General features: G+C 40.3%; 1 protein-coding gene across 5 annotated transcripts; it reads right to left on the reverse strand.

Annotated features, from left to right (window-relative positions):
• On the reverse strand, positions 1–27556 carry NADK (NAD kinase). Of its 5 annotated transcripts, none has more exons than XM_074558605.1 (11): positions 27341–27556; positions 19336–19419; positions 14058–14187; positions 12861–12969; positions 12500–12585; positions 12132–12234; positions 11173–11324; positions 9093–9192; positions 7347–7504; positions 5615–5697; positions 1–4468 (listed from the first exon to the last, which is right to left on the reverse strand). In XM_074558605.1, exons 1-11 carry the CDS (start codon positions 27403–27405, stop codon positions 4321–4323), a joined length of 1218 nt encoding a protein of 405 aa, XP_074414706.1. In that variant the 5' UTR covers positions 27406–27556; the 3' UTR covers positions 1–4320. The 5 variants fall into 5 exon arrangements, with proteins under 5 accessions (XP_074414706.1, XP_074414705.1, XP_074414709.1 ...); XM_074558604.1 differs by having other exon boundaries at positions 27306–27495; XM_074558608.1 differs by lacking the exon at positions 27341–27556 and adding an exon at positions 23993–25162.

Here is a 27556-nt window from a genome sequence, read left to right on the forward strand (position 1 = left end):
TCCAACTTTACAAAAAGGTTTTATTGAAAGGATTGAAAAATATTTTGTTTCTCAACAATATTTAAAACCAAGTTTTCAATATGTTAACAATATGTAACAGGATTTTTTTAGCTTTTAAAAATTCAGTACACTGCTTTATTCCCTACTACAGTTGGTAACAACTTCTTCCATTTCTACCAGAGGACAACTTATTTTTTTTCTTTTTAAAAACTAATTAATTTCCCAGCTTCCATTTTGGCCCTTTGTAGATGAAAGGATTTGTAGGTGCCAGTGACTTACAAAGCCTTTTATTAAAAACTCTTAATCAGCAAACCTCTGTTTTTTAGCACAGTTTGACCAAGTCATTGTCAAGAAGCTACATTAGCACAAGGAGGTTTTATTGCCAATAAAGTGAGGTGCATTCCAGCTTTTTCTGCTTCAGCTCCTGGAGCAGTGGAAGTGCAGAACTCCAGGGCTGCTGCAGCCTCACCCTGCTCAGGCTGCAGATTAAAAGCCTTGGAAGGGACTTGGTTCACTCAGATTGTGATGGATTAACAGAGAGAATCAAGGCAGCTTTTGGAGAACCAGGACTGGATCCCTGAGCCAGGGCTGCAGCTCTGCCTGGGCCCAGCACCCAGAAATGCCTTTTGGCAGCAGAGTTCTGTGCAAGCAGAGCTGCAGCAGCCTCAGAGGCAGCAATGCCATTGCAGCAGGTGATAAATTGAAAGAAGAAATTTCAAGCCAACCCCTAATGTAGATCTAAAGTAGTTCAGTACACTTTGATTACAGATTTCATTACCTGTGCACTCTGAAAATTAAAAGTCTGGCAATTTAGTCAAGAATAGCTTTACTATTATAAAAAGCATAAATAAAAAGTGCTGAATATAGTTTTATCTTTAAAAAAATACTAGATAAGGCTCATAAATCATTTCACCTCTGCAAAATGATTTTCCACTCCCCAGTGTGCCTAGAACTGCTCATTCTGCACTCATCCACACGCTCCTCTAGACACCACACCCTGCTCCTTCTCTCAATTATTGCATGTTTAAATAAAATAGCTCCAAAGCAAAAAAGCCTGACACTTCTCTAGCTCCAAAAGTAACCAGTTATCAAATAACTGAATACTCACTCAGGAAACCCGTAAGCAGCTTCAAAACAGTGATAAAACAACGACTGCAGATTCAAGTGAAAGAGAAATCCCAAAAGCTCTCTGGATATTCTCCAAGATATCCCAAAATCCATCTGGTTTTGACCAAACCAAACCAATATTCTATGTTACAAAATGTACAAACCAAGTGTTCATTAACACCAACGCTGTTGGTTGTGATTTTAAATCATTACCAAGAGTTTGTTTCTCTTTTCTGGAAAAGTGCTCTCACCTGCATTTCACGAGCTCAGCCTCCCAAAGGGACGAGACATTATTGAATTACTGAAACCACACCAGGTCAGGCAGAGGCTGGGAATGAAACCATTTCCCATTTCCACTTTGGACCACAGCAACAACGTAAGACAATCATGAGAAATTTCAGCAGAGATTCTCCCTCAGCCCCAAGGAGCTCCCACCTCAGGCAGGAAATTCATTCCTTGGCTCTGAGCAGCTCCTGGCCCTTCCTTCAGTGAGCGATGCAGCAAGACTTGAAAATGCTGAAGTTTGGATAAAATGATCAAGAGACTGCACCACAGAGAACATAAATGTAAACATTATCCTCGGGTTTGCAGTTTTGCAGTTGAAGTACAGTACAAACCCTTTCCCCCCACCCCAACCAGTTCTTTTGGTGGGGGTTTGGTTTTTGTTTTTTGTTCTTTCATAAAAGCACATACAATAAAATATGTACAGAGAGAAGTTAGAAACATTTGAAAGCATCTTAAAAAAAGTAAATGTGAGACTTAGAATAATCTTGAGTGTGCTGAAGGCACCGTTGCTACTCCACTGGGAATGTGTGCTCTCATTTCCCCACCAGCAATGCAGAATCCCACCCTGGGCTGCTCAGCACCAAGAGCTGGAAGGTATCCATGGAGGTTGAGGCATTCAGGATCTCAGAACTGGATATTTTCTTCAGGACAACAGTGAATTCAGTAGCAAGTGAAGTCCAGATTCTTCTTGAACACTTGGAGAATTATTATTATTATTTTTTAACATGATAGTCTCTAATGCTACCATTTATGCCAGGGAATCAAACAGAAATAATAACAAAAACCAAGACATGGATGATTCCCACCAAGAGGAAGTGCAGAGCTGGGAATTAGCTCAGCCACAAATAATCAATGCTCATCCCTGCTGTTGGTGGCTGACAGCCAAGGGTCAGCCACTGCTCAAATGGGCACAAGAGAAAGAAATGTATATATAAAAAATATATACTTTTTATTACTAATTCCATCTATTCATAAAAAACATCCTTTGTGGATGTTTCTTCAGTGTGTCACACTTGCAAGTAAGAAAGTATTTTCTGGGCAAGATAACAAAGAGCTATTTTTTTTTAAAAAAGAAAACTTCTCAGACAGAGCCTTTCTGTTCCTAGCAGTGTTAAATGGAGTTATAACCTATCAAATGGAAGATTTTAATGCCACTTTTCCCTGGTGTAGCTACATTCAGCCTACCATGGAACTGGTAAGTCAGAGGTTACAATCAAATCTGCAGATGTGGTTTTGGACAGCAGTCAGGAATAACCCACTGCTCACTGGAAGGAAATTCAGAACCATCAGAGCCTTCCACTCCCCTCCTGATGCACAGGAAGAGCAAAACCCTCCCCAGTCCCAACCCCTGAGGGACATCAACCACGGGGCAGCTCCAAAATCCAACAGAGGGGAGGATTTGCCAGATTTCAGTGCTCTGAAATCCAACACAGGGGAGGATTCTGCCAGATTCCCCTGCTCCAAAATCCAACACAGGGGAGGATTCTGCCAGATTTCAGTGCCCCAAAATCCAACAGAAGGGTGGATTCTGCCAGATTTCAGTGCCCCAAAATCCAACAGAAGGGAGGATTCTGCCAGATTTCAGCGCTCCAAAATCCAACAGAAGGGTGGATTCTGCCAGATTTGTGCTCCAAAATCCAACAGAGGGAAGGATTCTGCCACATTTCAGTGCCCCAAAATCCAGAAGAAGGGAGGATTCTGCCAGATTTCAGTGCCCCAAAATCCAACAGAAGGGAGGATTCTGCCAGATTTCAGTGCTCCAAAATCCAAGAGAAGGGGGGATTCTGCCACATTCCCCTGCTCTAAAAGCCAACACAGGGGAGGATTCTGCCACATCCCAGTGCTCCAAAATCCAACACAGGGGAGGATTCTGCCAGATTTCAGTGCTCCAAAATCCAACACAGGGGAGGATTCTGCCAGATTTCAGTGCTCCAAAATCCAAAATCCAGCACAGGGGAGGATTCTGCCAGATTTCAGTGCTCCAAAATCCAGCACAGGGGAGGATTCTGCCAGATTTCAGTGCTCTAAAATCCAAAATCCAGCACAGGGGAGGGATTCTGCCAGATTTCAGTGCCCCAAAATCCAACAGAGGGAAGGATTCTGCCACATCCCAGTGCCCCAAAATCCAACACAGGGGAGGATTCTGCCAGATTTCAGTGCTCCAAAATCCAGCACAGGGGAGGATTCTGCCAGATTTCAGTGCTCTAAAATCCAAAATCCAGCACAGGGGAGGATTCTGCCAGATTTCAGTGCCCCAAAATCCAGCAGAGGGGAGGATTCTGCCACCCTGCCCTGCCCCAAAATCCAACAGAAGAGAGGGATTCTGCCACATCCCAGTGCCCCAAAATCCAACACAGGGAGGGATTCTGCCAGATTTCAGTGCCCTAAAATCCAACACAGGGGAGGATTCTGCCAGATTTCAGTGCTCCAAAATCCAACAGAAGGGAGGATTCTGCCACATTCCCCTGCTCCAAAATCCAACACAGGGCAGGGATTCTGCCAGATTTCAGTGTTTTAAAATCCAGCAGAGGGGAGGATTCTGCCACATTTCAGTGCTCTAAAATCCAACAGAGGGGACGATTCTGCCACATTCCCCTGCCCCAAAATCCAACAGAAGGGAGGATTCTGCCAGATTTCAGTGCTCTAAAATCCAAAAGAAGAGAGGGATTCTGCCAGATTTCAGTGCCCCAAAATCCAACACAGGGGAGGGATTTTGCCACCCTGCCCTGCTCCAAAATCCAGCAGAGGGGAGGGATTCTGCCAGATTTCAGTGCTCCAAAATCCAAAAGAAGAGAGGGATTCTGCCACATCCCAGTGCCCCAAAATCCAACAGAATGGAGGGATTCTGCCACATCCCAGTGCCCCAAAATCCAAGAGAAGGGGGGACTCTGCCACCCTGCCCTGCCAGGCCCTGCTGGCCGGGCACCCTCAGAACTCCTCCTCCTCCACGCCGAAGTTGTTCTGCTTCTTGCGCACGTTCCAGTGCAGGCACTGGGCCAGGCTCTCGAACCAGTCGCTGACGGGGTCCCGGAAGCAGATGGAGGGCAGGGGGTAGCAGGAGGTAGTGATGCTGATACTGCAACAGCACAGGGCAGGTCAGCAGGGACAGCAGCAACCTGAGCACCCCCCAGCCTGTCCCACCCAGCACGGAGCTGATTCACTGCCAAACAACAGCTCAGCATCAGAGCCACAGATGCTCTCAGACCTGGGGACGTTGGTGTGACAGTCTGGGAACCCTCCATGGCATCCTGCACCCACACCGGGACAAGGGAAACCCAGGACACCACCTTGGCTTTTAGATTTCAAGTTTTAAGCAATAAACCCAAAATTTTGGACTCTAACCAAGGGCCAAACCTTGTGTTTGTATCTCTACTGGGCTCCTTTCAGTTTCAAGTTTTAAGTAACAAGGCCAAGGATTCCAGAGTGTAACCAAGGGCCAAAGCTTGGGTTTGAATCTTTACTGGGCCCCCGAACTCCTTTAGAGATGATCCAAACTCCTTTAGAGATGATCCAAACTCCTTCAGAGATGATCCAAACTCCTTTAGAGATGATCCAAACTCCTTCAGAGATGATCCAAACTCCTTCAGAGATGATCCAAACTCCTTTATAAATTACCCAAGCTCAGAGGGAATAAACCCTGCCCAGGATGGAGGGTCACACCAGCTCTGCATTTTCCTCCATGGCACCTTGTGTGGGCCAAGAGGAAAAGGCATCCTGAATAACCAACCTGCCAATGTCCCTGCCAGAGCTGCCTTTAAACGCCTCCACAGCACATTCTGAACACAAAACTGAGGGATTTCACTCCCTTCTGCTCCCTCAAGGCCACAGCAAGTGACCACAACCCCTCCCAGTTAACCCAGTTTAAAGCACATGGAGTATTCCCCACCTGTGCTCACAGGCTGCTCCTGTTGCTTTCTATCTTTCAGAATTCCCAAGATTTATCTTGAAGTTAAAATTTAGAGTTTTCTTAAGATATGCCCATGCAATGTTTACAGTCTGAACATTTCTCTTGCTTTTATGGGCAGATCTAAAGAACTCAATTTAGAAATGAAAGCCTTTCAGTGCAGTCTGTGCTCTGGGAGGTGTCAGGGTTTATAAAAGCTTCTCCCTCACTGCCAAAACCCCTCCTGGCAGATGCTGGAGAATGAGGGAGCTGCGTGAATCAGGATTTTCTATAGATTTTCTATACTTAGGGATAATACAATCAGCAGAAAGGTCTGACCTGTCTCCGTGGCAGATTTCCTGCCTCTTCCTTCCATCAAAGGAAACCCAGGCCGTGTTCCTGGCATCGGGGGAGAGCATGATCTGCAAAACAGGAATGGTCCAAACTCCAGAGCAGGGAACAAACAAACCCCTCCTCATCCTCCTCTGAGCCCCTGGAGCTCCAACCTGCACTGCAACTCCTCAGCTGTCCATGGCAGCACTGCAGTGACACCACTCCAGCTCCAAACCTTCATTTTTTGTTTATAAATATGTTTTTCTACATGCAGTAAATCCATTTTTTATAAGTACAAGGTCATAACCCACACAGACCTTCCAGTTCCACCCTGTCCCTTCCTTCCAGCTCAGTTCAGTTCCTGTAACTTTAATTCAGTTTTAATTCCTGTAACTTTAATTCAGGAGCTGACTTAGCTTTTCTTTCCAGAAAAATAATGAAGTTAATCCAGAAAAATACATTTTAATACATAACGAATCCAGAGGTATCAAATTTAGGAAGTTTGGTTCCTATTTAAATTACACTCCCATTAAAAGAATTAACTACCACTGGCCAGTAACACCCACTGACATGAAAGTGTGGGCTGAGAGCTGTGCCATGAATAAACATTGAATTTGTGTTGTAAAACAGGAACAAAAAGTGCAGAACACATTTATTTCTCAATGCTAATCCTCCAACAGCCCCAGGACAAAAGGAGAAAGGGATTCTTCCTTGCAAAACACCCCTTAACCAAGTCTGTCTTATATTCAGTATTAAATGTCTTTTTTTTCTGCAAGACAATATTTAAAAAACCTAAATACTGAATTGCAGATAGTGCTACCAGTGTATACTGAAGATCTGCAATATTTCTGCATGAAAGGAGAATTTTTGATTCCCTTCACTGATCATTTACAGGCACTTCAGCCAAGATTAGGGAACATTTTTCAGAATGCAAATGTAGGAATTCCTGTTTTGTAGAATGTTACAGAGCTACAGTCCAGTAGGAAAAGGGTAAAATATTCCACTTGAATTTATTAAAGTGGGCAAATTCTTCAAGTTAAGGGGGCAAATCCTTCAAGTTAAGGGGGAAAATTCTTCAACTTGAGGGGGCAAATCCTTCAGTCTAAGGGGGCAAATCCTTCAATTTAAGTGGGCAAATCCTGCAATTTGAGGGGGCAAATCCTTCAATCTGAGGGGGCAAATCCTTCAATTTGAGGAGGCAAATCCTTCAATTTGAGGGGGCAAATCCTTCAATTTGAGGGGGCAAATCCTTCAAGTTAAGGGAGCAAATCCTTCAAGTTAAGGGGGCAAATCCTTCAATTTGAGGGGGCAAATCCTTCAATTTGAGGGGGCAAATCCTTCAATTTGAGGGGGCAAATCCTTCAATTTCAAGGGGCAAATCCTTCAGTCTAAGGGGGCAAATCCTTCAGTCTAAGGGGGCAAATCCTTCAGTCTAAGGGGGAAAATTCTTCAATTTGAGGGGGCAAATTCTTCAATTTGAGGGGGCAAATCCTTCAAGTTAAGGGAGCAAATCCTTCAAGTGAAGGGAGCAAATCCTTCAAGTTAAGGGAGCAAATTCTTCAAGTTAAGGGGGCAAATCCTTCTGAAGAAAGGCACAACCTTGAGGCAGACTGGGTGTGATCCAGCCCCAGGTGAGAGGTAGCAGAGCCACAGAACCCTTCCCACCCTCCCCTCACTCCTGTGCCCACTCCAGGCGTTTTTAACCCACAAAGAGCAATAAAAGGAAGGAGAAGCTCACCTTGAGCTCCACCCCAGCAGGAACCACGATGGGTCTGAAGGACAGGGAGTGGGGGCAGATGGGGGTGATCATGATGGCCGGGACGTTGGGGTGGATCATGGAGGCGCCGGCCGCGGCGGCGTACGCGGTGCTGCCGGTGGGCGTGGACACGATCACCCCTGGGGACAGCAAACAGGGACACCAGCTCTAAAAACCATGGACTGCTCTGGGGGACACCAATGAATCCCACTGCCACCCCTGGGGACAGCAAACAGGGACATCAACATTGAACAGGGACTGCTCTGGGGGACACCAATGAATCCCACTGCCACCCCTGGGGACAGCAAACAGGGACATCAACAGGGATTGCTCTGGGGGACACCAACATATCCCATTGTCACCCCTGGGGACAGCAAACAGGGACACCAGCTCTAAACACCAGGGATTGCTCTGGGGGACACCACATATCCCACTGTCACCTCTGGGGACAGCAACAGCACAGGGACAGCAGCATTGAACAGGGATTGCTCTGGGGGACACCAACACATGCCCTTCACCCCTGGGGACAGCAAAAAGGACAGGGACAGCAGCATTAACAACCAGGGACTGCTCTGGGGGACACCAACATATCCCACTGCCACCCCTGGGGACAGCAAACAGGACAGGGACATTAACAGGGATTGCTCTGGGGGACACCAACACATCCCACTGCCACCCCTGGGGACAGCAACAGGGACATCAGCTCTAAACACCAGGGATTGCTCTGGGGGACACCAACATCCCACTGTCACCTCTGGGGACAGCAAACAGCACAGGGACATCAACAGGGATTGCTCTGGGGGACACCAACATATCCCACTGCCACCCCTGGGGACAGCAAAAAGGACATCAGTATTGAACAGGGATTGCTCTGGGGGACACCAAACCCCAGTGTCACCCCTGGGGACAGCAAGAGGCCAGGCCAGCAGCACTGAGCCAAAGTGAACCTCTCCCCCTGCATTTCCCAGCCCAGCACACACACAGTGAGAAGTTCCCCCCTGGCCCTGCCACGTGCTTTCAGGAGTTGCACAAACTCAGGTTGCACAATTGTCTAACAGTGACTTTCATTTTGTTCTTTAAGAGCTTTAAAGACAAGTCCTGCTGTTCACGAGCTGAGATTGTTTGCTTGCCTTCAGCACTCCCAGGTATCCAGGCCAATCTTTCTGAGCTATTTCTTACCCTTAGCCTGAAATACAACACCCCAAAACAGAGCTCCCTGCCCTCACATGCCCAGCAACAAAACCTTTCAGCACCTGAGGCCTCACTGCAGGACACAGCCATTCTTTGCACACTGTGTTTGCTGTCAGCAGTGACCTGGGGCTGTTACTAGAATGAAAGTCAAGTAAATTCAGTGAATAAAGCACAGCCCAGAAAAGGATCTTTTAAATTATTTTCTTCAAAGCCTGGTGGCATAGTAAGGGGTCAGCCTTCAGACACAGGAAGAGGCCCAAGAGGCATCTTGTTAGGAGAGAGTAAGGCGGCCATGGCACACCTGTCTCAGCACAAAGGCCAAACTGGCTTTTGCTGCCCCAGGAATGGGGACTGAGACTTTGAGCTGCATGAGTTGGCTGGTCCTCCTCCTGCCAGGACAGCAGAATACATGAAGGTGAAGAATGTTGCTCCTCAGAATGGTGAGGGACCTCTTGATCTTCCCTCATGTTAGGATTGGCTTGATGGGTTTGGTTTCACCATCTGTGGGTTTTTTCCTGGGGCTGTTGCTGCACTCACCGTCCCCCTGCACCGTGGTGATCAGGTGCCCATCCAGGAACACATCCACGTTGGACAGGTAGGAGGAAGGGCCACGATCCACCACAACCTCATTGAGGACCTGCATTGGAGTTGGAGGGGAGACGACCCACCTTGAGTTGGTCAGCATCGACTCCCATTTATTCATCAATCAATCACTTTTATAACAGTGTTAATCAAGTTCATGCATATTGCAAAATCTGAGCTCACAATAGGTCAGAGATAACACACCAACTCCACCTTATGTTTCCAATACCAAGATTTGGGTTCTCAAAATTATTCTTGCTTTCCCAAAACAGCCAAAGGTAGAACATCCACTTGTTATGAGAAAGCTGCCTGAGAACTCTGGTGTGCAAGGCTCTCAAGGCCTTCATGTTTGTCACTTTTACCTGTAATTAAAAACAACCTGAGAACCTCTGCTGTTCACAGAACCAGGCTGTGAGAACCTGCTCCTCACAGCTGCCTTCTAGGCCATCCCTGAAAAAATCTCCAACAGAGCTGCACAACACAAACACTGCTGCAGCCTGCTGCTGCTGCCTTGGCAGGGAAATAAACGTCAAAAACTGAACGTGCTCTCCACATCTCCTAAAAATTCACTTATTTAGTACCTGCACATAAAGTCTCTTTACATTTCTGTGCTGTCGAGTGCCAGCTGAAGTTTAAGAATTTAGTTTTGAATATTTAATTAGATTTAATTCTTAATTTTAAGTTTTGAAGTTTAAGAATTAGTCCCTAGGAGTTGGTCACTAACAACATGCAGGGTTTTTCTTCTCATTTATAAAAGTGTCTGATGTGTCTGATTTGAAAACTTTGTTTTCAAAATAGAAGGAAGGTTGGACTCAAGCTTGGAGATATTTCCCAGCCTAGACAATTCTGTGAAATGATCTCTATTTTAAGAATTATTTATAAATTTATAAATAAATTATTTATAAAAAATTTATTATTTTAAGGATTACTCCCCAGGAGCTGGTCACTAACAACATGCAGGGTTTTTCTTCTCCTTTATGTTTGCTGTGTCTGATTTAGAACTACTGCTTTGTTCTCAAATAGAGGGAAGGTTGGACTCAAGCTTGGAGATATTTCCCAGCCTAGACAATTGTGTGAAATTATTTCTATTTTAAGGATTATTTATAAATTTAAAAATAAATTATTTATAAAAAATTTATTATTTTAAGGATTACTCCTCAGGAGCTGGTCACTAACAACGTGCAGGGGTTTTTTTCTCATTTAAAAAAATGAGAGGAATTGTGAGAATATAAAAATGTCTGATGTGTCTCATTTAGATCTACTACTTTGTTCTCAAATAGAAGGAAGGTTGGACTCAAGCTTGGAGATATTTCCCAGCCTAGACAATTGTGTGAAATGATCTCTATTTTAAGGATTATTTATAAATAAATTATTTATAAAAAATTTATTATTTTAAGGATTATTCCCCAGGAGCTGGTCACTAACAACGTGCAGGGTTTTTCTTCTCATTTATGTCTGCTGTGTCTGATTTAGAACTACTGCTTTGTTCTCAAACAGAAGGAAGATCTCAAGCTTGGAGATATTTCCCAGCCTAGACAATTGTGTGAAATTATTTCTATTTTAAGGATTACTCCCCAGGAGCTGGTCACTAACAACGTGCAGGGTTTTTTTTCTCATTTATAAAAGTGTCTGATTTGAAAACTTTGTTTTCAAAATAGAAGGAAGGTTGGACTCAAGCTTGGAGACACTTCCCAGCCTAGACAATTGTGTGAAATTATTTCTATTTTAAGGATTATTCCCCAGGAGCTGGTCACTAACAACGTGCAGGGTTTTTTTTCTCATTTATAAAAGTGTCTGATTTGAAAACTTTGTTTTCAAAATAGAAGGAAGGTTGGACTCAAGCTTGGAGATATTTCCCAGCCTAGACAATTGTGTGAAATTATTTCTAGACAAAGTGTGAGATGAGCACTTGTGATTGCACAAAGGAAACTGAGCAAAGCCCAGCCCCACACTGCTAGGGAGAGCTTTAATGAAACAAATACAAACTCCAAACAATATCTTGGTTTTTTTTTTTTTGTTTGTTTTTTCCTCTGACCTGATATTGCATAATTTGTTTGCCCACTTCTTTCTCCAGGGTTGCAGACACGACTCCATTCTCCTCGATCCCGTTCTGCACCGAGCCCTTGTCCCTGTGCTCCTTCACCACCCTCACCTTGAGCCTGCTCCGCAGCACCAGAGCGGCGTTGCCTGCAGGGAGAAACAGGGAAAACGCTCAAAAAAATCAAAAAAGGAGATTGATGCCCAGGAAATCACCCCAGCAGTGACTCACCCACTCCAGCAAACCCCACCCAGCTGCTCAACACTCCCACTTTCATCCACAACACAACTGGCTGCGCTTGGCTGAAGCTCAACATTGATTTTTAGTAGCAACGAGCAAAAATCAAAGCCGAATTTTAAGCCTGTCCCTTCCCACTTTTCTTATTATGTTAAAAGAAAATTTCAGTTTTATATAGACATGATTAAAATGGGAAAACACTGCTGGGCTCATGTGATCTCCAGTAAGACAAAAGCTAAGCTTAAAGAAAATTAAAGCATTAGGAACATGTGTTAAAAGAGAACATTCTAGTGAGAGTTTTGGACATCTTTGCAGGATCTACTTTGGATGCAACTCAAAAGAATTTATTTCCTCAAATATTTTATTTGCCTGGCTTCTCAGTATTTAAACACTGCATTTTATTTCTATATTTAGTTGCAATTTAACAGAAATTCTACATTATCTTACACTTATTTACTAAATAAAGTTATTTCTTTTCAGAGCAGTACAGAGCAGCACTGGATGGGTCAATGCAATGTAAAACTCCTGTTAATTTAAAATACATTTCTGGCAATCTAAGGTACATTTTTGGTAATTTAAGGTACATTTTTGGTAATTTAAGATATATTTCTGGTAATTTAAGGTGCATTTCTCAAGTTTCAAATCTCAAGAGCTGATCTAAAAGAATTTATTAAGAAAAAGTAACAAACAAACACCACACCTCGTCCCCTTAAATTTACCTTCTATAACCTGAGTGACTTGGGACTGAAAATTCTCAAAATTAAATGGAGTAAGAAATCCAAGGGATCCCAGATGAAAAGCCATAACTGGAGGTACACTACCCTATCAATAAAGAAAAGAATTTTAAAGCTACTCAGTCAAAGCAATCCATACTTCAACTATTTGCCTGTAAATGTTGTGACTATTGATGAAACTTCAACCGTGCTTCATAAAAAACAACACATTTAAATGATTTTCACAAGGTAAAAAATTGGGAATGAGGAACAAAAGACAAATGCTGAACTCAGGAAAAAAGAGAGGAGGAAAAAACACTTTTAAATACTTCCAAAAGAAAAGGTTTATGGGTTTATTTCCCATAAGAACCAACCTGGAAAAGTGAAGAAGCATAAAGCAAGGTCCCATCTCCTCCCAGGCAAATGATAAAGTCTATCTGATTGGAGATATCATCATAGTCTAGGAGAAACATCAAAAGAAAAAGTTTTCAATTAAATTGTATCCACAATCTTAATTTCCTAACAAAAATTAGGAAGAAAAGTTACAATTTGCAGCATGCAAACATTCCCTCACAAATATATAAAAAAGCACAATTAAGGTGTAACAACTGCCTGCAAAAGAGTTAAGTTTTAGAAATTTGGCCCAATAAGAAAGAAAACACCGAGACAAGAAAAAAAAATTACACACCAACTGTCCTGTTAAGAAATCATTTCCATAAGAAATCATTTCCATACCTTCCCTAAAGGTGCAAAATTTCTTCTTCACTGGTCCAAAATTCTCATCATTAGCTATAGCAGGGTCTTCCAATACTTTTTTTTCTACATACACTATCATGTTGTTCTCCTGAAAAGAAAATAAACTTGTGAGGGACCTCCTAAAAACACCCTTTACTCTCTCCATAATTTCCATTAATTGAATTCTATAAATAATATTTACAGTTAATAATATTACATATTTAATTGTATTTAATATTACAATATTTAATTGTAATAATAATATTACAATTAAATATTTATTTAATCTGCTGGCTGTTTTTAATGTGTGATTTGATCCTGATGAGAATTCTGCAGCATGCACAGAACATTTAATAAATACTTAAATATATCAATGTTCAAATTTAAATAAAAATTTAAATAAATATTTAAATGTAATAAATTAAAGCTTGGGATTTGGAATATAGATTACAGATACAGCAATAATGCTGTGTTTGGTCAAGGATTAAAGGTTTTTAAAATGATATTCCTGTAATTCAGAACGGCAAACAGAATGGAAATTTTTACTTTAATAATTTTAATTAATTTAATAAATTTAGTCTCATATTGATCTTAAGATCAAATTAAAATTCTTAAAATTCTGCAAATTTTAGTACAATCAGTGGCAGTGGGGATGAAGATTTGACTGCACAAACTCTGCACAGAATCAGCAGAAATTTCAATTTTCTCACCTCAGTGAGGTACACACAGAGCTCTTTGAAGGGCTGCAGCAGACTGGCATCACGGATCTTGATTTTAATTAATTTAATTTTATAATGAATAATTTTAAACAATTTAATAAATTTAGTTTTAAGCCTCATACTGATCTTAAATTCTGCAGAACAAATTTTTCAGTGCAGCCAGTGGCAGCAGGGATGAAGATGTGACTGCACAAACTCTGCACAGGATCAGCAGAAATTTCAATTTTCTCACCTCAGTGAGGTACACACAGAGCTCTTTGAAGGGCTGCAGCAGATTGGCATCACAGATCTTCTTGATTTTAATTAATTTAATTTTAAATAATTTAATAAATTTAGTTTTAAGCCTCATACTGATCTTAAATTCTGCAGAACAAATTTTTCAGTGCAGCCGGTGGCAGGGGGAAGAAGATGTGACTGCACAAACTCTGCACAGGATCAGCAGCAGGAGAGACCTGAGGTGTAATGTGAATTTTCTCACCTCGGTGAGGTACACGCAGAGCTCCTTGAAGGGCTGCAGCAGACTGGCATCACGGATCTTCTTGATCACAAGGACACTCTTGGGAGGTTTGTTCCACGTCAACCGCTGGCTGGCTGGGTCCTGGATGTGCCTGGGGGACAAAACAGCCCAACATCAGCACAGAATCCACTCTGCAGGGTGGGGAACACACACCAGGCAGGGAAAGGCTGCAATTCCCATTGCAGGGATCTGAATTTATTTATTAATGTATGGGGAACACAGCCCTGTGAACCAGGCAGGGAAATACAATAATTCCCATTGCAGGGATCTGAAATTATTTATTTATGTATGGAGAACACAGCCCTGTGAACCAGGCAATAATTCCCATTGCAGGGATCTGAATTTATTTATTAATGTATGGGGAACACACAGCCCTACACACCAGGCAGGGATTCCCATTGCAGGGATCTGAATTTATTTATTAATGTATGGGGAACCAGAGCCCTGTGAACCAGGCAGGGAAAGGCAATAATTCCCATTGCAGGGATCTGAAATTATTTATTAATGTATGGAGAACCACAGCCCTGTGAACCAGGCAGGGAAAGGCAGCAATTCCCATTGCAGTGATATTTCTGAATGAAATGTAATAATTCCCATTGCAGGGATGTTCCTGAATGAAATGTAATAATTCCCATTGCAGTGATGTTTGAGGGAAATACAGTAATTCCCACTGCATTCATGTTCCCAAGGGAAAGGCAATAATTCCCATTGCAGGGATCTGAATTTATTTATTAATGTATGGGGAACACACAGCCCTGTGAACCAGGCAGGGAAATACAATAATTCCCATTGCAGGGATGTTCTTGAGGGAAAAGCAATAAATTCCCATTGTAGTGATGGTTCTGAGGGAAATGCAATAAAATTCCAATTGCAGTGATGGTTCTGAATGAAATGCAATAATTCCAATTGCAGTGATGGTTCTGAGGGAAAGGCAATAATTCACACTGCCCTCATGTTTCTGAGGGAATTGCAATAATTCCAATTGTAGTGATGTTCCTGAGGGAAATGCATTAATTCCCATTGCAGTGATCTTCCTCAGGAAAAGCAATAAATTCTCATTGCAGTGATGTTTCTGAATGAAATGCAACAATTCCTATTGCAGGGATGTTCCTGAAGGAAATGCAATAATTCCCATTGCAGTGGTATCTCTGAATGAAATGCAATAATTCCCATTGCAGGAATGTCCCTCAAGGAACTGCAATAATTCCCATTGCAGTGATCTTCCTGAGGGAAAAGTAATAACTCCCATTGCAGGGATATTTCTGAATGAAATGTAATAATTCACATTTCAGGGATGTTCCTGAGGGAAAGACAACAATTCACACTGCACTCATGTTTCTGAGGGAAATGCAATAATTCCCATTGCAGTGATATTTCTGAATGAAATACAATAATTCCCATTGCAGGGATGTTTCTGAATGAAAAGCAGTAATTCCCATTTCAGGGATATTTCTGAATGAAAAGCAGTAATTGCCATTTCAGGGATGTTTCTGTGCTTTACTACACACAGGTGCTAACACAGAATTAATAACTCTGGTCCCTGCTGTCCTGTGAATGAACTTTGCCATCACAAGCACCAGAAAAAGTTCCTGAACTGACCCCACTGCTTCCTCCTGGCTCAGTGCTGACTCAAAGGAGAAATATTCAATTACAGGATCTGAAAAAGTCACAGCTTCATTTTTTTTCCCCATCCAATACTCTAAATGTAAATTTAAAATCCATTTTATTTCAGTGCTCACGTTCAGCAGAAACTAAAGGTTAATGCAGGGCTCTAATATCAATAAAGCTGACAAGAAACAGGGATTGCAGCACTGGATAACCCAGAATTAGCACCAATTTCATTCCAACAGCCAGCCTGCCTGGTTCAGCTGTACTCACCAATTCCATGCACTTCTACTGAATGAAAAGTTATTCATAACTTGCTTTAAGATCTTCATGTTTTCTTTCCAGGGCTCAGGCAAATGCAACAGCTCCAAATAAAATAAAAGGCTGAGGCTTTTATCACTTATTAATAACTGCAACCTCAGAGGAATTCATTTTTCCCTTAAAAAATGTTTTTTTCTTCTATTGAAGATTTCAATCAGTTCCAATAAAAAGTCTTGGGAGGCTTTACAAAAAAATCTTGTGGAAAAGTTTTACTCCAGATCCTCGAGGCAAGGTTTCATAAAGAAAATCCCATTTGAAGAAAAATCAACAGGGATTTGATTTCCCTTTCTCTCAAGAGCACAAGCCCCTGATCCTTTTCTTCACTGATTATTCATTCCATTCATCAGCTCATCAAAAAGCAGATTTGCAAGTTCTAGAGCTGCTGGTTGTATTGAAAGAGACACCAAACCTTTCTTAATTTCAGCCTGCACATAAAAACTATGATTTCTGTTAAAAATAATCTCTCCAGTGAGGAGAATTTAACAAAATTACCCACAGCAGAGGGGAAAAAACACACCAACAAAGTTTTGCTTGTTTTTAAAACCCACAAAACCTCGTGTGCAGCAAATTTCCAATTTGCTTTTTCAAACAAATCCTTGACTGGGGCAGCTCTGCTCCCAGCCCAAGGTTTCCCTGGCAGGATCCTGGGCTGGTTTTATGTCCCAGGGCTGGGCCAGCCCCTGGGAGGAGCAAATTCCTTCAGAGGGGGGCATAAGTGGCCCGAAGTTTAGAGTCCGGCTCGCTGAGGGCGAAAGGCCGACGCCCCTCTGCAATTCCCGGCCAGCACCCTTCGGCGTCTGAGGGCCTCGGGCTGTGCTGGCTGCAGACTGGCTCACACCGCTGGTATAGGGGAGGAACGGAGCTGACCATTTCCCGGGGGTTAAACATCGGTTTATTGAAGGTGTTGCGGGATCCAAACGTGGGGAAACCAACCAGGAAGAAGTTTCTCCATAGGGGGTGAAACAGGATTATAAAGGAGGGGTGCAGAGGGGGGCATATGTGGCCCGAAGTTTAGAGTCCAACTAGCTGAGGGCGAAAGGCCGACGCCCCTCTGCAATTCCTGGCCAGCGCCCTTCGGTGTCTGAGGGCCTCGGGCTGTGCTGGCTGCGGACGGGCCCACACCGCTGGTATAGGGGAGGAACGGAGCTGACCATTTCCCGGGGGTTAAACATCGGTTTACTGAAGGTGTTGTGGGATCCAAACGCCGGGGAAACCAACCGGGAAAAAGTTTTTTCATAGGGGGTGAAACAGGATTATAAAGGAGGGGGGTGGGTACAGGCGGAACCAATCGGGAAAGGTGAGGGGATGAACTTCACAGAACTGACACTCCATGGAGACCAATAATCAAAAGGTAAAGGAGGTGTCCTGGGACCCCAGCCAGCCACCATCTCCAGAGAGGAGAAGGTTCTCGAAACCTGGGAGGAGAAAGGGGGTGATTGACTGGACAGGGAGGAAACAACTTTCACTTATAAGGGAAACCAGGGGAGGAGCAATTACATATCGGCAACTATGAATAGCGGTTACTATGGCAACTTAGCTGACAGGCTAGCAGTGGCGGGAAAAACTGGGGGAACGAAACCATTTTACACATAATAGGGGAGAACAATACATAAATTGGGGGAATAACACAAGAAACTTAACAACACACTACCACAAATTCCCACTCAGGGGGGGAACAGGAGCTGGGCTGGCCTGCAGGCCCAGGGCTCCTCAGCACAGGGAGAACCAGGAAGCTCTGAGCTGCCAAAGGGAGGGAGCCGGGCTGGATTTCCCAGGAAAGGCTTGGATATCACCAGGAAGGTCACACTCTAGTGAGGCAGAGATTTGGGCAAATAAATATTGACAGCAATGACTTACTGTTAACTGGAAGAGCAATTAAAGAAAGCTTTTTTTTTTTTTTTTAAGGGGTAAAAAATAGAATGGTTTGGGTTGGAAGGGGCTTAAAGCCCATCCAGTCCCAGCTTCACCATCTCAGGTGGCTCCAAGCCATGTCCAGCCTGGTTTTGGACACCTCTGTGCCAGGGCCACCCAAAGCCAGGGGGCACCACCTGAAATTCCTCACCTGGCCAAGGCAGGACCCCATTTATGAAGTATAGAAAGCAACACTTGAACTTTGTCAATCTACAAAATTAAAATGGTTATTTGCCCCACCAGGCAGAAACCAGCCCTTATTCCCACATTTATCAACAGTCTAAAAGCAAACTTGCTTGAACTGAAAGTACCAAAGACCAATCAGAAAAATTGAAAGCACAAATTTAAAAATCATCACCAAGGGAGGGAGAAGGCTGCCCTCAGATTTCACAGCACACAGAACAGCTCCTCTCCCTCCCCTGGTGGTGCAATAAAGAATTTTTATTGAGCTGGAAATATGGGAGTTGCCCTTTTAAACACCAAACTATGGATTTGCAGGTCATGCCAACTTGGCAAAACTGACCCCAGGATGGCAACCAAGCAACATGAAAACCTCTAAACACAGGTAAAATACAAACATAAAATACCAACACAGTGCTGAGGGAGCTGGGGGTGCTCAGCCTGGAGAAAAGGAGACTCAGGGGTGACCCTGTCACTCTGCACAGCTCCTGAAAGGTGCCTGTGCTCAGCTGGGGTTGGGCTCTGTCTGCAGGAAATGACAGAACCAAAGGGCACAGCCTCGAGCTGCAGCAAGGGAAATGCAGGTTGGATATTGGAAGTTTTTCACAGAAAGGTAATAAAATTTTCTACAGAGAGGTGATAAAGTTGTGGAATGGCTGCCCAGGGAGGTGCAGTCCCCATCCCTGGGTGTGTAACAAAGCCTGGATGTGGCACTGGGTGCCAGGGCTGAGCTGAGGGGTTGGGTCAATGATCTTTAAGGTCTCTTTCAACCTGGTGATTTTGGGAGAATTCTGTGAATTTGGGGGAATTTTGGGAATTCCAGGAACCGGGGAGGTGCTGCAGTCCCCATCCCTGGGTGTGTGTGACAAAGCCTGGATGTGGCACTGGGGGCCAGGGCTGAGTTGAGCTGTTGGGGCTGGGTTGGACTCAATGGTCTTTAAGGTTTCTTCCAACCTGGGGATTCTGAGAATTTGGGGGAATTCTGTGAATTTGGGAGAATTTTGGGAATTCCTAGAAACTGGGGAAGTGGTAGAGTCACCATCCCTGGATGTGGCACTGGGGGCCAGGGCTGAGTTGAGGGGTTGGGATCTTTAAAAAGTCTCTTCCAACCCAAAGATTCTGAGGATTCTGATTGTGGGGTGACCAAAGTGGAAGCAGCAAAACAGCCAAGTGATTTTCTGTGCCCCAGCAGAGCAGAGTGCCACTCTGCAGGAGTACTCACATAATGGTTTTGGGATTCTGCAGCATGCAGGCCTTTGGTCCAAACGTGGTCACTGGGCATGGTCCATGCAGGGAACGTGTTCTCCTGAGGGCAGAAGGACAGACAGTGAGATGTGCAGACAAACTGCCCCTGCCTGCTCCAGCCCCAACCCTCCCTGCACCAGCTGCACCCAGAGCTGGGGGCAAAGAGCATTCCCTGAACCCAGAGTGCTTCCCAGTGCCTGCATTGAACATTTGTATTGTGTGCTTCTCAAAGCACTACACCTTACCCAAAAGCACGTTTTGCATGGAACATTTTTATTCTGTGCTTCTCACAGCACTACACCTTACCCAAAAGCACGTTTTGCATGGAACATTTTTATTCTGTGCTTCTCAAAGCACTACACCTTACCCAAAAGCACGTTTTGCATACAACATTTTTATTCTGTGGTTCTCAAAGCACTACACCTTACCCAAAAGCACATTTTGCATACAACAATTTTATTCTGTGGTTCTCAAAGCACTACACCTTACCTAAAAGCACATTTTGCATTGAACATTTTTATTCTGTGCTTCTCACAGCACCACATCTCACCTAAAAGCACATTTTGCATGGAACAGTTTTATTCTGTGGTTCTCATGGCACCACATCTCACCTAAATGCACATTTTGCATACAACAGTTTTATTCTGTGCTTCTCATGGCACCACATCTCACCTAAAAGCACATTTTGCATACAACAGTTTTATTCTGTGCTTCTCAAAGCATTACACCTTACCTAAAAGCACATTTTGCATTGAACAGTTTTATTCTGTGGTTCTCACAGCACTACACCTTACCCAAAAGCACATTTTGCTTTTATTCTGTGCTTCTCAAAGCTCTACACCTTACCCAAAAGCACATTTTGCATACAACATTTTTATTCTGTGGTTCTCATGGCACCACATCTCACCCAAAAGCACCTTTTTTAGAATGGCTGAATCTGGTATAAACACAGCTAAAACAGCTCAGGGAGTGCTCTCCCCTCTGAGGGCTTTGGGTTTCCCAGTGTCGCTTGACAAGGAGCTCTCCAACACCAGTCATGGACATATTTTATGAAAAACTTTTTTATTAAGATTTTTTTCTCTTGAGAAGCTTCAGCTTTTCCAAGTTTTGCTGCTTTGGAATGTGATTTAGCAAATTGCTTTTACTTGATAACTAATGACAACTACTTGTGTCAGAACTGTGAGCAGTCACAAGATTTTATTACCATTCTTTTTTATTCTTTTCAAACTTTCTGATAAAACATTTTTTTCTATCCTTTTACTATAGTTTTAATAGATCATTTTTTATAATTCTTTTTTATTCTTTTCAAACTTTCTGATAAAGTTTTTTTTTCTATTATTTTACTATAGTTTTAATATATCATTTTTTATAATTCTTTTTAATTCTTTTCAAACTTTCTGATAAAATATTTTTTTCTATTATTTTACTATAGTTTTAATACATCAATTTTTATAATTCTTTTTTATTCTTTTCAAACTTTGATAAAATCCTTTTTTCTATTATTTTACTATAGTTTTAATATATCATTTTTTATAATTCTTTTTTATTCTTCTCAAATTTCTGATAAAATATTTTTTTCTATTCTTTTACTATAGTTTTAATATATCATTTTTTATAATTCTTTTTTATTCTTTTCAAACTTTCTGATAAAATATTTTTTCTATTCTTTTACTATAGTTTTAATATATCATTTTTTATAATTCTTTTTTATTCTTTTCAAACTTTCTGATAAAATCCTTTTTTCTATTCTTTTACTATAGTTTTAATATATCATTTTTTATAATTCTTTTTTATTCTTTTCAAACTTTGATAAAATTTTTTTTCTATTATTTTACTATAGTTTTAATAGATCATTTTTTATAATTCTTTTTTATTCTTTTCAAACTTTCTGATAAAATATTTTTTCTATTCTTTTAGTATAGTTTTAATATATCATTTTTTATAATTCTTTTTTATTCTTTTCAAACTTTCTGATAAAATCCTTTTTTCTATTCTTTTACTATAGTTTTAATATATCATTTTTTATAATTCTTTTTTATTCTTTTCAAACTTTGATAAAATTTTTTTTCTATTCTTTTACTATAGTTCTAATATATCATTTTTTATAATTCTTTGTTATTCTTTTCAAACTTTCTGATAAAATATTTTTTCTATCCTTTTAGTATAGTTTTAATAGATCATTTTTTATTACCATTCTTTTTTATTCTTTTCAAACTTTCTGATAAAATCCTTTTTTCTATTCTTTTACTATAGTTTTAATATATCATTTTTTATAATTCTTTTTAATTCTTTTCAAACTTTCTGATAAAATATTTTTTTCTATTATTTTACTATAGTTTTAATACATCAATTTTTATAATTCTTTTTTATTCTTTTCAAACTTTGATAAAATCCTTTTTTCTATTATTTTACTATAGTTTTAATATATCATTTTTTATAATTCTTTTTTATTCTTCTCAAATTTCTGATAAAATATTTTTTTCTATTCTTTTACTATAGTTTTAATATATCATTTTTTATAATTCTTTTTTATTCTTTTCAAACTTTCTGATAAAATATTTTTTCTATTCTTTTACTATAGTTTTAATATATCATTTTTTATAATTCTTTTTTATTCTTTTCAAACTTTCTGATAAAATCCTTTTTTCTATTCTTTTACTATAGTTTTAATATATCATTTTTTATAATTCTTTTTTATTCTTTTCAAACTTTGATAAAATTTTTTTTCTATTATTTTACTATAGTTTTAATAGATCATTTTTTATAATTCTTTTTTATTCTTTTCAAACTTTCTGATAAAATATTTTTTCTATTCTTTTAGTATAGTTTTAATATATCATTTTTTATAATTCTTTTTTATTCTTTTCAAACTTTCTGATAAAATCCTTTTTTCTATTCTTTTACTATAGTTTTAATATATCATTTTTTATAATTCTTTTTTATTCTTTTCAAACTTTCTGATAAAATATTTTTTCTATTCTTTTACTATAGTTCTAATATATCATTTTTTATAATTCTTTGTTATTCTTTTCAAACTTTCTGATAAAATATTTTTTCTATCCTTTTAGTATAGTTTTAATAGATCATTTTTTATTACCATTCTTTTTTATTCTTTTCAAACTTTCTGATAAAATCCTTTTTTCTATTCTTTTACTATAGTTTTAATATATCATTTTTTATAATTCTTTTTTATTCTTTTCAAACTTTCTGATAAAATATTTTTTTCTATTATTTTACTATAGTTTTAATACATCAATTTTTATAATTCTTTTTTATTCTTTTCAAACTTTGATAAAATCCTTTTTTCTATTATTTTACTATAGTTTTAATATATCATTTTTTATAATTCTTTTTTATTCTTCTCAAATTTCTGATAAAATATTTTTTTCTATTCTTTTACTATAGTTTTAATATATCATTTTTTATAATTCTTTTTTATTCTTTTCAAACTTTCTGATAAAATATTTTTTCTATTCTTTTACTATAGTTTTAATATATCATTTTTTATAATTCTTTTTTATTCTTTTCAAACTTTCTGATAAAATCCTTTTTTCTATTCTTTTACTATAGTTTTAATATATCATTTTTTATAATTCTTTTTTATTCTTTTCAAACTTTGATAAAATTTTTTTTCTATTATTTTACTATAGTTTTAATAGATCATTTTTTATAATTCTTTTTTATTCTTTTCAAACTTTCTGATAAAATATTTTTTCTATTCTTTTAGTATAGTTTTAATATATCATTTTTTATAATTCTTTTTTATTCTTTTCAAACTTTCTGATAAAATCCTTTTTTCTATTCTTTTACTATAGTTTTAATATATCATTTTTTATAATTCTTTTTTATTCTTTTCAAACTTTCTGATAAAATATTTTTTCTATTCTTTTACTATAGTTCTAATATATCATTTTTTATAATTCTTTGTTATTCTTTTCAAACTTTCTGATAAAATATTTTTTCTATCCTTTTAGTATAGTTTTAATAGATCATTTTTTATTACCATTCTTTTTTATTCTTTTCAAACTTTCTGATAAAATCCTTTTTTCTATTCTTTTACTATAGTTTTAATATATCATTTTTTATAATTCTTTTTTATTCTTTTCAAACTTTCTGATAAAATCCTTTTAGTATAGTTTTAATATATAATTTTTTATAATTCTTTTTTATTCTTTTCAAGCTTTCTGATAAAATATTTTTTTCTATTCTTTTAGTATAGTTTTAATATATAAGTTTCTTTTAATATAATATATATCATAAAATAATAAATCAGCCTTCTGAAACATGGAGTCAAGATTCTCATCTCATCCTGAGGCCCCTGTGAACACAACCACAAACACCTCCAGATGTTTTTAATCACAGTGTCTCGATCATTTAAATTAATAAATTAATCCAATAAATTCTTCACCTCGAAGCACATGGAGATTTGTGTTTGCAGTATCAGGCTGCAGTTTTGAACAGGCTGAAGAAGAATTGCTTTTTTCCCCCATTTATTTCTCTAATAAAATATTTGTCTCAAAGAGCCAGGGGCTCTGGGGTGCCACTCATCCTCAGAACTGAACCCACCAGGACCAGGGTTATTCCTGGCTCCAGGATCAGCTCAGCTGCAGAAAGCCACAGCTCTTCTGCCTCACCTTCCTCCCCAACTCCTGGAACTGGCAGCAGAACTTGCTCAGGCCATGGAACTGCTGAAGCATGATGTGACTGCTATTAGAATGATTCCATTATAAAAAAAAGGAAACATTTATTTCCTGGGCTTAATTCAATCACATCTTGCTTGCAACAATCATCACAGCAGTGCCTTCCATTGTGTGTTACACAGCAGCCCAGGCCAGCCTGATGACTCAGTCCTAGAGCTAAAAAAACCCTCAGAAATTTAATAAAAATCAAAACCAGATCACAGGTTAAACATATCATTAAGGAACAACAGCAACATCTTATTTGTTCCTTGCCCAATAAAATATGCCAGTCTAAGATCTGAATTCCAATAACAAAACCAAAATAATTTCTTTTGCATTTGTAATCCAGGCATGACTGACCCAGTCAGATAAGAGCATTACTAAGTGTTTGATAAACTTTACCTCACTGATACTAAAAGAGAAAAAATGAGCAAGGACTGACATAACAAGAGATTAACGTGTCTATCAATGTGGGCAAAGGGAAGATAAGTCTTTATCTGCTTGTGAACAATTACCCTTGGCATTAGCATGGTTCAATAACACCCTCCTGCCCCACTCCAGCTGCTCCCAGATAACTGCAATTTTTGCCCTCTCCCAACACAGGTCATTATTTGATGCCACTCCCTGTAATTGGCCAAATTCTGTTCCCATTTGAGGCTTTAAATATCTGGTCTGACCTTCATAACATTCCTCTGCAAGCCCTAATTAATAAGGGGTGTAAATTCTCCCTGAGATTCCACATGGTTTTATTAGTGCTCAATAAAGAGTGAACAGAAACTCAGGTTATTCCCAGCCAGGCTGCCTCTGCTAAGAATGAGCAGCAATGCCCTGGGAATTACACATTTTGAGGAAATCTATTTATCAGTTCCCAGCAGCTGGGCAGCTACCTGGAGCTGAGCAGCATTTCCTGCCAGCCTTGAGCAGCAAAATGCCTTGAGACAATTCAGCTCTGCACTGAACACACCACACTACGACTGCAGAGCATCCTAATGAAGGAAAATCTCAGAAGCAATTACCCTGATTGAAACCCACAACAGACAGAGCACTGCTGGCTGAAAAAGGAGCTGTTTAGCCAGAAAATACACAAAAATTTAGAGTTTTTATGCAGACTGAGTGAAAGGTTTGAGTAGAGAAGGGCAAACCACCAGGAATATCAAATCTTACAGAATAACCAGAGCTCCAACAGAGCACAGCCCTCAGAGGACAGAGCACTTCTGGTTGAAAAAGGAGCTGTTTAGCTGGAAAATAATACACAAAAATTTAGACTTTCTATGCAGACTGATGGAAAGGTTTGAGTAGAGAAGGGAAAACCACCAGGTTTTACAGCACAATTTAAATATCAAATCTTACACATTGACCAGAGCCACAACAGTGCACAGCCCTCAGAGGACAGAGCACTTCTGGTTCAAAAAGGAGCTGTTTAGCTGGAAAATAATACACAAAAATTTAGAGTTTCTATGCAGACTGACTGAAAGGTTTGATTAGAGAAGGGCAAACCACCAGGTTTTACAGCACAATTTAAATATCAAATCTTACACATTGACCAGAGCTCCAACAGTGCACAGCCCTCAGAGGACAGAGCACTTCTGGTTGAAAAAGCAGCTGTTTAGCTGGAAAATACACGAAAATTTAGACTTTCTATGTAGACTGATGGAAAGGTTTGAGTAGAGAAGGGAAAACCACCAGGAATATCAAATCTTACAGAATAACCAGAGCTCCAACAGAGCACAGCCCTCAGAAGACAGAGCACTTCTGGTTGAAAAAGGAGCTGTTTAGCCAGAAAATACACAAAAATTTAGAGTTTCTATGCAGACTGACTGAAAGGTTTGAGTAGAGAAGGGAAAACCACCAGGTTTTACAGCACAATTTAAATATTAAATCTTACAGAATGACCAGAGCTCCAACAGTGCACAGCCCTCAGAGGACAGAGCACTTCTGGCCGAAAAAGGAGCTGTTTAGCCAGAAAATACACAAAAATTTAGAGTTTCTATGCAGACTGATGGAAAGGTTTGATTAGAGAAGGGAAAACCACCAGGAATAGCAAATCTTGCACAATGACCAGAGCTCCAACAGAGCACAGCACTCAGAAGACAGAGCACTTCTGGTTCAAAAAGGAGCTGTTTAGCCAGAAAATACACAAAAATTTAGAGTTTTTATGCAGACTGACTGAAAGGTTTGAGTAGAGAAGGGAAAACCACCAGGTTTTACAGCACAATTTAAATATTAAATCTTACACAATGACCAGAGCTCCAACAGAGCACAGCCCTGAGAAGACAGAGCACTTCTGGCTGAAAAAGCAGCTGTTTAGCCAGAAAATACACAAAAATTTAGAGTTTCTATGCAGACTGATGGAAAGGTTTGAGTAGAGAAGGGCAAACCACCAGGAATATCAAATCTTGCACCATGACCAGAGCCCCAACAGTGCACAGCCCTCAGAAGACAGTTCCCAGAGGCATCAAACCCCCTGAACTACAAACCCAGAGCAGCTCTTTTCCTAAAGCATCAAACCCCTGAACTACAAACCCAGAGCAGCTCTTTTCCTAAAGCATCAAACCCCCTGAACTACAAATCCAGAGCAGCTCTTTTCCTAAAGCATCAAACAAACCCCCTGAATGACAAACCCAGAGCAGCTCTTTTCCTAAAGCATCAAACAAACCCCCTGAATGACAAACCCAGAGCAGCTCTTCTCCTAAAGCATCAAACCCCCTGAATGACAAACCCAGAGCAGCTCTTTTCCTAAAGCATCAAACAAACCCCCTGAATGACAAACCCAGAGCAGCTCTTTTCCTAAAGCATCAAACCCCCTGAAGGACAAACCCAGAGCAGCTCTTTTCCTAAAGAATCAAACAAACCCCCTGAACTACAAACCCAGAGCAGCTCTTTTCCTAAAGCATCAAACCCCCTGAAGGACAAACCCAGAGCAGCTCTTTTCCTAAAGCATCAAACCCCCTGAAGGACAAACCCAGAGCAGTTCTTTTCCTAAAGCATCAAACAAACACCCTGAACGACAAACCCAGAGCAGCTCTTTTCCTAAAGCATCAAACCCCCTGAACTGCAAACCCAGAGCAGCTCTTTTCCTAAAGCATCAAACCCCCTGAACTGCAAACCCAGAGCAGCTCTTTTCCTAAAGCATCAAACCCTCTGAAGGACAAACCCAGAGCAGCTCTTTTCCTAAAGCATCAAACAAACCCCCTGAATGACAAACCCAGAGCAGCTCTCCCCTGACCTTTCAAGGTTTCAGTCACCCCCCCTGTGCCCTCAGCCTCACCCGTGGCTTCTCTTGCCTCCCCAGAACATTCCTACCAGCCAAGCAGGAGCTCTGCACAGGAACTGCATCTGCTGAGCAGCTCCCTGGGGGCTCTGCCCATGTTCTCAGGGCCAGCCCCAGCACAAGGAAGGTGAGCAGGCCCTGCTGAGCCTCCCACGAGATCCCGACATGGCGCTGCCCCTGACGCCACTCAATATTTACAGCAGGTCCAAAGATCAGCAGGGCAGAAGTTCTGCCCACATGACAGGAGC

The sequence above is a fragment of the Zonotrichia albicollis genome, chromosome 25 (assembly GCF_047830755.1).
Source record: "Zonotrichia albicollis isolate bZonAlb1 chromosome 25, bZonAlb1.hap1, whole genome shotgun sequence".
Taxonomy (NCBI): domain Eukaryota; kingdom Metazoa; phylum Chordata; class Aves; order Passeriformes; family Passerellidae; genus Zonotrichia; species Zonotrichia albicollis.

Coding starts and splice junctions, on each gene's coding strand:
- NADK (XM_074558604.1), bottom strand. CDS start 27,373: ATGCAGTTCCTGTGCAGAGCTCCTGCTTGGCTGGTAGGAATGTTCTGG. Junction 14,188..19,335: donor CAGAATCCCAAAACCATTAT/GTGAGTACTCCT, acceptor TTTGTCCCCCAG/GCACATCCAGGACCCAGCCA. Junction 12,970..14,057: donor TCTGCGTGTACCTCACCGAG/GTGAGAAAATTC, acceptor TTTTCTTTTCAG/GAGAACAACATGATAGTGTA.